This window comes from Penicillium oxalicum, chromosome I (genome assembly GCF_001723175.1).
Source record: "Penicillium oxalicum strain HP7-1 chromosome I, whole genome shotgun sequence".
NCBI classification, from domain to species: Eukaryota; Fungi; Ascomycota; class Eurotiomycetes; order Eurotiales; family Aspergillaceae; genus Penicillium; species Penicillium oxalicum.
In genome coordinates this window covers 2,821,765-2,833,725 of record NC_064650.1, presented here as the reverse complement: position 1 = coordinate 2,833,725, position 11,961 = coordinate 2,821,765, and the positions used below count along the sequence as shown (strand labels likewise).

At 52.2% G+C, this 11,961-nt stretch overlaps 4 protein-coding genes across 4 annotated transcripts; 1 reads left to right on the top strand and 3 right to left on the bottom strand.

Moving 5' to 3' along the window:
- Positions 1-1,357: 1,357 nt before the first annotated feature.
- Positions 1,358-2,658, bottom strand: POX_a00933 (2-oxoisovalerate dehydrogenase subunit beta; the record flags this gene model as incomplete). The annotated part of the gene is made up of 3 exons (XM_050109866.1): positions 1,358-1,395; positions 1,454-2,019; positions 2,099-2,658. 3 exons carry the CDS (start codon positions 2,656-2,658, stop codon positions 1,358-1,360), a joined length of 1,164 nt encoding a protein of 387 aa, XP_049973634.1.
- Positions 2,659-3,694: 1,036 nt separating this feature from the next.
- On the top strand, positions 3,695-5,472 carry POX_a00932 (Argininosuccinate synthase; the record flags this gene model as incomplete). Its single annotated transcript, XM_050109865.1, has 8 exons — positions 3,695-3,709; positions 3,842-3,884; positions 3,949-3,990; positions 4,062-4,226; positions 4,286-4,338; positions 4,410-4,898; positions 4,958-5,037; positions 5,109-5,472. 8 exons carry the CDS (start codon positions 3,695-3,697, stop codon positions 5,470-5,472), a joined length of 1,251 nt encoding a protein of 416 aa, XP_049973633.1.
- A 649-nt stretch (positions 5,473-6,121) lies between these two features.
- On the bottom strand, positions 6,122-6,361 carry POX_a00931 (uncharacterized protein; the record flags this gene model as incomplete). The annotated part of the gene is made up of 1 exon (XM_050109864.1): positions 6,122-6,361. One exon carries the CDS (start codon positions 6,359-6,361, stop codon positions 6,122-6,124), a length of 240 nt encoding a protein of 79 aa, XP_049973632.1.
- Positions 6,362-7,025: 664 nt separating this feature from the next.
- On the bottom strand, positions 7,026-8,572 carry POX_a00930 (uncharacterized protein; the record flags this gene model as incomplete). Its single annotated transcript, XM_050109863.1, has 2 exons — positions 7,026-8,399; positions 8,513-8,572. The coding sequence occupies 2 exons, from the start codon at positions 8,570-8,572 to the stop codon at positions 7,026-7,028; spliced, it is 1,434 nt and encodes a 477-aa protein (XP_049973631.1).
- Positions 8,573-11,961: the final 3,389 nt, after the last annotated feature.

Sequence of the window (11,961 nt, the reverse complement as noted above, 5' to 3'; positions counted from 1 at the left end):
TCTTTCTCCGTCGAAATCAGCAGCTTACAAGCAGTTACTAACAGCTTCACTCTCCGCCACACATCTACTTGAATTGACAGCATCGACTCTTTCACCTCAGCACTAGAACTCACTTTCCATCCCACTACACATCAGCCCGCAATCTCAGTCTCCTCTCAATCAAATCAAATTCAATTCATCCGTCAATTCCAACCGAGCAGGAAATACCGCCTACTTCTACAAAGCTGAAGCATACCCATAAACAATTTTAAGGTTGACGGGCCGTTCTGTGGGGATGCGTCCATGCGGCTGCACGGGAGCCGCACCTGTGGCGCTGTGGCCCACGAGCCCACGACAAAACAACTTGAATAGGTCAATGCTTAACGCCAAGACTCGGGGCCCACGTGAAGTGCGGACCGTAGGGGACAATCCTATTGTGTGCGATCATAACGAGCTCGATCAGCGGTTTGCGTACGGATATAAGTATTAAGGCCATATCCAGGATATCTTGTTGATCTATGTCCAATGATCATCATGTTTACTAATGTTGTGTTTGTGGTCCTAAATGCGCCCGTGTCAATCTGGCCAAGTGGGGTAGTACGCTACCATTACTGGCCTGATCTACGAGGCAGTAACGTGCATAGACTAGGTAGGGATTCATACGGAGAAGCTCGGACAGAGGAAGGTTTATATAATTGTATTTCAAGTCGTTTTATTCCATTGCTTCTTGGCGCTGAGGAATTTGTATTGTAAATGGTGATGCCCGTGGCCCCGCGGACTAGGTAAAGGCTGGATACATGCCCGAACGAGGTGGCGGGGGCTGAGAATATATATTGATGCGGATGGCGTAGGTAAATCATATCCCCAACGACCCCATGGAATCATGACCGAAGCAGGTAGGTACGTCCATACCTAGTAAGGTTTGTGCCCGATTTGTTTTTTTCTTGGCTTGATGGATGGAGGAAGCCCCCCGGAACTTTCAGTATTTACCTAAAAGGTAACACCACAAGCCTCACGTTATTGGCAATGGAAGGAAACTACATAGGTAGCTCCTTTTTCAATCCGTCTCAAGGTACACGACATGTCATAGATACAAAAGACGACACCATCCGACTCGATTTCCATTCCGAGTCATAAGATAATACACTTTATCGATTCATCAACCTCAAGACAGTGAAAGTCCACCATTGGGGTGTCTGTACCGAGGTCCAACGCCATGCTATTTTCTACGTTGATACGTGGGTATCGGTCGCGCACGGGCGGGCTCTTTCCAGCTGATTGCGCCGTGAGGCGTGACAACATTAGACGGGTGCTGCGACTGGACACAATATTTGAGGTATTTTGTCTATTGTGATGCCCCGTAATCCCTTCCACGAGTCTAGTACTCCAAAGTCTGTTTGACGGCGTCGTAAATTCCTTTTTGACAGGTTAGCTGAAAGTGTTGGACTGATGGATTCTGGTGAGAAAAACTTACGGGCCACGTCGGGAAGGATAAACTGCTCATATGATAAACCAGTATGCGTACTCCAACCAGCAACTCGCTTGACGGGAGCTTCTAAGCGCAAGAAAGCGCCTTCTTGCAGGGTCGCAGCCACTTCCGCGCCCACACCGTAGTTGATCATGCTCTCGTGAACGACCACTGCTCGTCCCGTCTTGCGGACGCTCTCAAGGACGGTCTGCCGATCCCAGGGATAGATAGTGCGGAGATCAATCAATTCGATGCTGACACCTTTCATGGACTTCTCGATGGCTGAGATGGCAGATGAGCATAGGTAGAGTGGTTGACCGTATGAGATGATCGTCAGATCTTTGCCTGGCTTGATCACCTCGGCCTTGCTGAGGGGTATCGTATAGTATTCATTGGGGACATGTTCCACGGCGGCGCGGTAGAGAATCTTTGGCTCCATGAAAATGACCGGATCATTGTGCTCAAAGATGGAGGATAGAAGAAGACCCTTGGCCTGGGCAGGTGATCGAGGCATCACGACTCGGACGCCAGGAACGTGTGCAAAGAGGGCTTCCGGGGATTGAGAATGATATCTAGAGGTGAAAGACAATCAATATTCAGACGCTTACTGGCTTTGATCAGATGTGAGCCTTTCTGCCCAGTGGAACTTACAAAGCACCGTGTCCGACCCCACCGCAGGGCATTCGAATCACCAGACCCCCAACATTGATTCCCGTACCACCTTCGCGGTATCTGAATTTCGCAGCCTCGTTCACGATCTGATCAAAGGCTGGGTAGACATAGTCGGCAAATTGAATCTCAGCCACTGGCTTCATCCCTTCCGCTGCCGCACCAATAGCAAAGCCAGCAATTCCTTGTTCTGTCAACGGGGTGTTGAACACTCGTTCTGAGCCAAATTCCGTCTGAAGATCCATTGAGCACCGGAACACACCACCGAAAGCCACATCCTCTCCAAACAGCATCACCTTGTCCGATTTGGACAAGGCTGTCCGCAACGCGGAGTTGATTGCTTGAAAGTAGTTCAGTTTCTTGCTGGTTGCTCCGGCGGGGAAATCGGGGACTCCGCTTAGAGATGATGGTGTGTGGTGTAGAATCGGGGTAGTTTTGTAGTCCACGGGCAGATTGAGCTTCGCCCGCGGCGAAGGTGCACTTGAGTAGCATCGGTTGGAGACTCGCGGGATTAACCTCCGCGACGATCGGGGTAACGACATTGCGAAAGAGTCGATAGGTGATGATGGCGTTGACTCTAGCGATCAGAGAAGTGTTCACAAAGCCCCCCCTGTTTGCCCGATTCACTTATAAGTGAAACTCACATCAAGGCTGTTGTCGCTTCTCCGGGGGAAATTGCGGGGATACGCCGAGAATAACCGCGAATGCAAACATCCAAAACACCTGAGCGCGGATGAGCAACCCCGTGACTTCCATGGCCTCGAAAGCCCGGTACGGAGTCGTACAGACCCCAATGATGCAGACTGGAGCCACGCCGAAAGTAGTCGCGCCCAGACTGATTTTCCACGAGACTCATGCCTGAACGTTGGGGCACCCTAATATGCATTTTAGCGCGAGGATGATTGCTTGTGCCTCTCTCTTTTCTGCACTAGCAGTGATCCGATCATCCGTCGCCCACTTAATTCCCTGATTCTCCGCTTCTGTTTTTGAGCCCACTGGTTGTGTCGCCCTGACTCGACTCTGTGGATCGGAAGAACACTGGATGAATCATGAGTCATAGCAGATCAATAGAACACAGTACTGCCCCTGGATATCTTGATTCAAGAGCCCAAGTTTCATTGAAGTCGGGAATGCGGTTGGCATCAAGTGCAAATAAGCACGTCTCCAACTTCTACCGGTCTAGTGTAGCCTCCTGACCTGCAGCTAAGAATCCTTAGGCTCGTTCGTCCACCCGATCGCGAACTAGTGCGATGCGACCGGGATGGTCTTCCCGAGCGGTGGGACGAGGCAGTTGGAGCGTCGGCAGACTGCGTCCAGTCAGAGATCGGCCACCGCAGGGGCACGAGGTCATTTTCTCACTCAATTATGGAGTCGGGGTACATCATCTCCTTATCGGCCAACTTATCACCACAGCCGGTGTCGGCGCCAAGAAATATGACTCCTCTCTTATGGCCCGCACCAACAACTCGCCCTTTTTCCGTCGGTGACTCAACCATTTGGTGAGACTATTTTAACTTCCAATTGTCCCAATTGCAACTCTTCCCCTTTCATCATCACGTACACTTCACATCACACAACATGTCTAAAGGAAAAGTATGCCAATTCAATTGCTCCTCCCGGGCTCCCTCAACCCCAATGGCTGGGCTGCTAGACCGCTCTTCTCGCGTCCATCACCAGCTCCGACATCGTCGTCTTAAACCCATGCTAACCTCGTTGTGTGAATAGGTTTGCCTTGCCTACTCCGGTGGCCTCGACACCAGCTGTATCCGTACGGGACCCTCGGACGAAACAATTGTCTTGGCGTTAGCACGTTGCTGATTCCTTAACTACAGTCAAGTACCTGATTGAGGATGGCTACGAGGTTGTCTGCTTCAGTATGTCCCCGTCATCATATGCACCACATTGCCTGCGACCCGGGGAGCTCGAACACTAACAATGGCGACAGTGGCCGATGTTGGTCAGGAGGAAGACTTTGAGGCTGCGCGCGAGAAGGCCCTGAAGATCGGTGCCCTCAAGTGTGAGATTGTGGACATCCGTCGCGAGTTCATTGAGGAGCTCTGCTTCCCCGCCATTGCTTGCAATGCCGTCTACGAGAACGTGTATCTGCTCGGTATGCTCTCACCCGCAGTTGAATTCCCCCAATGGGCTGTTTCCTAACCGAGAACGCAGGCACTTCTCTGGCCCGCCCCGTCATTGCCCGTGCTCAGATCGCTGTCGCCCAGGTTCGTTGGTTCCTACTCTATCTGGTGCCCACCAAAAAGTTTGTCTCTAACCTTGATCCATGACGATTTAGCGCGAGGGCTGCTTTGCCGTCTCTCACGGTTGCACCGGTAAGGGTAACGACCAGGTTCGCTTTGAGCTTGCCTTCTACGCCCTCCAGCCCAACATCAAGGTCATTGCCCCCTGGCGTGACCCCGTCTTCTACGAGCGCTTCCCCGGTCGTAACGATCTCCTCGCCTACGCTGCCGAAAAGGGCATTCCTGTCACATCCACCAAGTCCAAGCCCTGGTCCATGGACGAGAACCTGGCTCACTGCTCCTACGAGGCCGGCATCCTCGAGGACCCCAACATCACTGCCCCTGCCGACATGTGGAAGTTGACCCAGGACCCCCTCACCGCCCCCGACCAGCCCGAGGACTTTACCCTCACCTTCGAGAAGGGTGTTCCCGTGAAGTTGGAGTACACCGAAAAGGGTCAGCAGAAGACCGTCACCGACTCTGTCGACCTCTTCCTGACTGCCAACGCCATTGCCCGCCGCAACGGTGTTGGACGTATTGATATCGTCAGTCGTGTCAACGTCGCCCATCTTGGCCTTTCTCAGTTTTGCTTACATCCTGATAGGTTGAGAACCGCTTCATTGGCATCAAGTCCCGAGGCTGCTACGAGACCCCCGGTCTTACCTGCCTGCGCGCCGCTCACATGTGAGTATTCCCCCGCCATCTTGAGCTGAATCCCTTGAAAGCGTCAACTTTGCTGATTCGCGTTTTCTCAGCGACCTCGAGGGTCTTGTGATGGATCGTGAGGTCCGCGCTCTCCGTGACTCCTTTGTCACCTTCAACTACTCCAAGCTTCTGTACAACGGCATGTACTTCTCCCCCGAGCGGGAGTTCCTCGAGGCCTCCATCACCGCCTCCCAGAAGAGCGTCAACGGTGTTGTTCGGTGCCGCGCCTACAAGGGCTCCATGACCGTCCTGGGCCGATACTCCGAGACCGAGAAGCTCTACGATATGACCGAGTCCTCCATGGACGAGATTGGTGACTTCTCCCCCGCCGAGACTACCGGATTCATCAACGTTTCCGCCATTCGTCTGAAGAAGTACGGCCAGATGAAGGCCGCCGCTGGCGAGAGACTGTAAAATGTTCTCTCTTTGTTACAATAGAAGGAAGGGAAAGCCATATGTTGAGCATCACTGGCTTTTTTTTTGATTCCCCATCCCCTTTCCCAAAAATTCCCACCCCCTACCGTTTGCGTTCTCTCAGAGATGGAACTCGTCCTGCTATTCTCTCCGAGTCGGAAAGATTATTGAAATGAATTATAATGAAATATAAAAAGTTATTGCAGGATTTTTTTTGCGAGTATCTTCAAGTCATTACCAGACGCATCCGAGTATTACAGATGCCAACTTCGGCCGCCGACCCAAAAACATTCATCCTATTTACCTAGACTCCTAGACTCCTAGAGAAATTATTCAAACTCGCTATTTTGACCAGAATACCTAGAGCATACCCTCTTGTACAAAAGAATTCTGTTGGAACCTCCCTCCCTTAAACATCAAGCTCTACCCAAAAGATCCATACAACATAACTTCTTTTTACTTTTTCTTTCTTCGACAAAGCACAACACCTAGCGAACCAACCCTCGAACCTAAGTCTCCCTCTCTGCGCCCCAACCCCCACAACAGCCACTCGCTGCATTTCCCAATCAAATTATCTCTCATGATCCACCGTTGTCGCTGGTTCCCGAACTTGTCTGTCGCGGGAAATTTGCTCCACTGTTTCAAACAGTCAGACAAATACAAAGAGTGACGCCCATTCCCACAGCCACATCCAGATATGGATGACTGGGCTATCTCTGCCCAGACTTTTCCAGAGCGACGGCGCTTGTTGATCTGGTTGTATCGGCATGATATTCTCTTGCAAAGCTGGTGCACCATTTTGGACTGGAGTACGCGATGATATATGACGGGCCTGGACTCTAGCTATCGAGTTTGTATGCGGCTGATGAATGAGGTTTCTTGTATCCATGATGGATTGGTAAGCGCTGTCGACAAGTTGGGGTGGCTTTGATAGTTGAGGATGCGGTCCTCGAAGATGAAACGTGGGATTAAAACGGTTTGGGGCAGACTCTCATGAGAGGCGGGAGACTTAACTATCTAATAGCTAATCGACCGGACTAGGCGAGCAGGAGGGAGGCATGTGTTAAGATGCAGAAAGGGCCCCTTTTCGGTGCTTCAAATGTCCCTATGTTCTAGTTGTAAAATGAAACGCTAAATAGATGCTGCGAGAGATATAGACAAGGATGATGAGCATGTGAACATGAAGGTGAAAGAACTGATAAATAAGAAGATGAAGAAACAGAAGACGATAAGGATGATTATGATAGTGATGATGATGATGCTGGTGCCGATGCTGATGCTGATGCTGATGATGAATGTCGTATCGTTGTCATGGTCGTGAGAAACTTGTTGCTGGATCACAAAAGTCATCGAGTGGCAACTGAAAATTTTCATGGTTGAAGCGTGGATTGTACAGAGAATCCTGAATGGATTTAGTAGAGAGATGCACCAAGAATCGCAATACATGTCTGTCCTGAATGTAAAATTCTGACGGGGGTTTCGCGGTCTCGTTTTCATCGATTCTTATCTCCCTCACGGTGCAGGGTGAAATAGGAAACGAGCATGTTTGTCAATCAAGCAGTAAACAACAGTCGTAAACGGCTAGGCCCTTTCTTCTTTTTCTTCTCCGAGGGCCGTTTCTCCTTTTCAGACACCGACACTTGGGTAGGAGCTTTGGAAGGAGCCTTGGAAGGAGCCTTGGAGGGGGCTTTGGATGGTGCTTTGCTGGGTGCCCGACTAGGTGCATGACTGGGAGCTTTAGTCGGCGCCTTGCTGGGCGCCTTACTCGGAGCTTTGCTTGGAGCCACGGTGGGCGCTTTCGAGCGCGCAAAGATCGTTGAGGGAGCTTTGGATGCAGGTGCCTCTTCAGGCGCACCGCCCCGTCTCGATCGTCCGCTCCGGGATTCCGCCGAGGTATGCGCACGCGAAGCGCGTGATCGGCGCGACCGTCTTGATGAAGCGACAGATTCATCGTCGTCGAATTTGAATCGAGGATCCCGCATCGCTCGTGCCGTGGAAATGTCGATGCCCGACATGGCCGCAGCTCGCGGAGTGATGAATTCGCCATCGACTGAAGTCCCCAGACTCTCGGCCTCGACATCCGCGACACCGCGTCTCCAGGTTTCCACGCGACTTTCGGCCTCCATGTTCAGTTCGACCATTTCATCCATCCCCACCGGCTCTTCCTGGATTTCGATGGGCTCCGGTCCGGTGATGGCCGTGCCGGTGCCGGCTTGGATCTTTTTGACGATCTTGTAGCCTCCGAACATGACCACGGTGACGCCGAGTCCGAGGCCGGCAGCGATCAAGAATTGGGGACTGGAGAGAAGGGCGAAGATGGTGGGGGCAGTGGCCTTGAACGTGGATAACGCGGCGGGAGCCATTTTCGTGGCGAGGTTGCTAATCTCCGCCAAGGTCAGAGCCACGGCGGCCATGGCGTCTGGGTTCTTTTGGAGATGTGAGATGGTCGCAGTGGCGCTGTGTTGCACGCAGTGGGCTTCTTCGAGGAGCCACTGAGCGCGGGTGACCAGTCCATCGAGCTGTTTCTGTTCGTCGAGGTTGGGATCCGGCGGGGTGTACCGCATCAAGGTCTTGGGATGGACTTCTCCGTAGGCCAGGTCCATATCGATATCGGCATCCGATTTGGCGCGGGCCGTCATGGGCCCAGCTGCGTCGCGGACCACGAGTTCCCCATGTGTATGTCGACGAGAGACCCCCACTTCGCTGCTGGGGTGGTGGAGACTACGACTGGCCTCGTGGCGAGACCTGCTACGATGGCTGCGTCGAGAGACTACCGAGGGTGCGGGCGCATTGTCGATTTGATATGTGGCCAGGGCCTGGAGTGCTTGCTGTTCGGCGATTTTGGCACTCCGTTCTGAGTCAAAGGCTGCTTTCCGATCCTTATAGGCGGCTTTGGCTTGGCTAAAGACTCCAAAGAGTTGTTTGCTCTGAAGATGGCAGATGTCAGTATTCAACAGGCAGTGGGGGTGGATCTGGATATAGATGCATTCCCCAGAGTGGAGCCTGGTGAGATGACAGGCATACAAGGAGGTTGACGTACCGTGCTCACTACCTTGCCGGATTTATCGATCACGGCGATGGTCTGACCAAGTGGCGCCATGGCTGGAAAAGGTCGTAGGCGCCTGAAGATGAAATGATGTTTCTCATGAGATGACAGGCCCGTCACACCACAGACAGAGTAGGTGAGGGGAGAGTGTCGATGTAAGATATGCAGTCTCGATCACGATCCTTCCAGCCGATGGTTTGCTCTCGCCGACAGAGTAAAGAGTGTTTGTTGCAGCTGATATTTCGAAAATAAAATGGAACAAGAATGAACTTGAAAGAGGAAGAAAAAAAAAGCCCCAACCAGGCCCAGTCAGAGAAAGGTGGATGTTTGAAAAGCAGCTGCAGCCACCGTTGCAGGGGAGAAATCACTCTGACAGGGGAAAAGGTTAGAATTTAGACCAGACCCTGGTTTCTCCGATTCTGTTCGACGTCAGGCAGAGACAAGAGAAGAAGACGGGGAAGCAGAGAGGGGAAACAGTTCAGGCCCCAGATACAGTTGGACACTATCCAATCCAATCCACGGACAGCACCGACCGTGGGGGCAGTGATGGACAAGTCAATCCAAGAGGACTTTTGACAGCCTCCCCAACTGGGTTGCGATGATTATAAGGCGAGAGCCGCCAGACCCATGCAGCGGGATCAGCGTCAATCGGAGGAGGCTGGGGTCGATGGCATCAACGTGCAGGCACAGATGCAGCAGTTGGGCAGAACCACGAACGGGAAGGAATTCCACAGCTCGGCAGAATGATCGGTAAGAATCAGTTTTCTATGAGAGAAACTGAGAAGAGTTGAGAGCATCCGATAGTGGTGGGTGGGTGGTGGAAGAGGTGCCTGAAGAAGAGGCTTGCCACTTTGAGAGTGGTCACCGTCAGGGTTTCCCCCTGGTCGGATGTGGCCAGGCTGCGTGGATGAGTGGTTGGGTTGATAGTGAAGCGACAGGCTGCAGCAAATCACGACACGATCAGAACAGTTCACGTCCCCAATCCGAGGAGGATTGGGCGTCAAGCCTGGTCAAATCACACGCCGGTCCTGTCAGTTGGCAGGCAACGCTGAAGGTGATGGTGATAGAAAATGGGCCCTCGTTGGTGGTTCTTTTCTCTGGTATGCGAGTGCTAGGTCCCAGGCTGGATCGGAAGAAAGGTGCCTCCCTGCACGTTGGAACAATGAAGGCGTAGGGTGTGTGGGGGGGGGGGAGGAGAGCCGGGTCGAGATGACTCGGAGTTGGACGATGGCTTGGAAAGTGGTGACTGTCAGACTCACCTCCTCGCACGAAAGAAGTCTTCCAAGGTGGCCGAGCAAGTGTCTATTGGGGAAAAAGGACTGACAATGGAGAACGGAGGAGGTACTAGCAGAGAGTGTACTGGAACAAGTACTCCGAAGTCAGTCCAACTGCGCGATACATGAACCGTAAATTTACTGGTCCAACCGGTACAGTACAAAGGGTCCTATAAGAGGTAGACTGCCCCGGATTCCTCGACCATCAGCACTGAAAATCTTCTCTCCAGTCGCGGATCTCATGTACCGAGGGAAAAAGTACAAAACCTTGACAGACCCGATTCTACTACAGTACCGTACAGCCCACTGAGGGTGTATGAGCGACAAAAAAGAACATTACAGGGTTAGATTGCAAGTTTAGCAGAACACGCGAGTCCCTCCATAGCATATTGCGGAGACCGTCAATGCGGCACTGAGCGAAGAGAAAAAAAGCATGAACGAGTGTGCACGAAAATGGGGGCCGGAACACCTTCCCCATCAAATCAGTGCAGAAGATCGGTGGAATGGGTGGAGAGGCTATTCAACACGGTCCCACGTCCACCATCAACATGGCCAGAGTATCCACCTCGACTCCCAGCGGGACAAATTTTAGAGGCAGTCTGGCGCAGTCCTCCAGAGCTTCACAAGCTCACACAATTTCGGGAACCGGTTAAGTGGGTGCGCAGGATGGCTCCAGCGAAAGGAGCGGTGACCCACGGCCTCTGATTGGCAGCGGATGGTCACCGCCACTATGACTCGCCAGGTCGGCCTTTTGACGGTCTGAGGGAGAGAGGCGGAAAGATGGTGGTGGATTGGTTGCGACGGGGACCGCCGGGAGGGGCGGTCACCGTGAAGCCGGGCAGAATGACATGCAAGCCGCACACCAGCCACAATGCAGTGGCGGTGCTGAAGAGAGTTGGGACTCCAGCACGGTCGTATACATCAAGGTACATATAATTGGCTGTGGAATTAGCTTTCAATTTGCGCTCAAAAAAAAAGATGAATCCCTCAATGTGGGTAGATCTAGACCTTTTCCATGAATTGGATACATGAAGTGCTACGTGTGTTTTCCAACTACACTCAATCACCACGCCAGTCTGCTCGACGCCATGCGCTGTCCATTTTCTACACGAAATCGTTCGGCTTCCACTTGGGCTCCGATCGGATCGAGTGCTGCATATTGAGGGCTGCATTGTGCCATCATATGCAAGCCTCCAAACGTTGTCCAGTTCCCATCAAACGCCTGGTGATGCCATGGTCCGGAGAGATATGGCTCATGGCACAATTTCAATCCCTCAGCCTCACTTCTAATTGAATGTGTGACCTGGCTCCCAGGAACTGGAGAATTGGACAACCTCATTGACTGGACACGTCTTTCGAGGCGGGTGTCTTGCTATCGCAAAGAGCTTTGACAAATACCCGCGTTCGCTGACTGCCCTGAAAACGTACGCATAGAGACACAACACCGCCTCCGGTCTTGCAAATTGCGTGACTCTCCTGCATGAGATGCTGTCGAGTATAGACTCTATCCAAATATTCAAGTACACAGCATGATTTGACCCGCTGCTGTATCACGACGGACTTTCTACTAGTCCGCACTATCGCACGTGAGTAGGTAGGACTCGTCCCGTGCAATTATATCCAGTGCCTACTGCCTAGTGCCTACCCCTCGTAGCTGCGGTATACTGTCGGGACCAATGAATTCCCTTGCAGTCTTGGCCTCAGGAGAGACGGTCAGTTCTATCAAACCTATGAACCCTCTATCAGAGAGTCTGAACTCTTATCGGAGCCACCACAGCTGTGCCCGTGGGTTGAGCAGTAATTTCTCGGAGATGGACACGGCTCCTTCAATGTCTCGGTCACCTCAATCTCCCGCGTCGGATCGGATGGAATTTGTAGATCACTTGACAACCTTGTCCTGTTACTCTTCTATTGCTACCCCTGGGTGAGTGGCCATTCACCTTTGTCAACACAACAATGTTTTAGCTTCACGTGCGCTATAATTCGACTTGATCCGTGTTTCTGTCATTTCCCCTTTCCTCAGCCTCGATGGCAAGCTCAAACCTTCATTTCAGTGCACTGCCGCCAGTTGCTCGACTCTGCTGGGAGCCAAAGTGAGTGTGAGAGTGTCACCTGAGCACCGTATTTCCCTTTGTCTTTGTGGTCAGTCGTACCTTGAGCATCATCAAC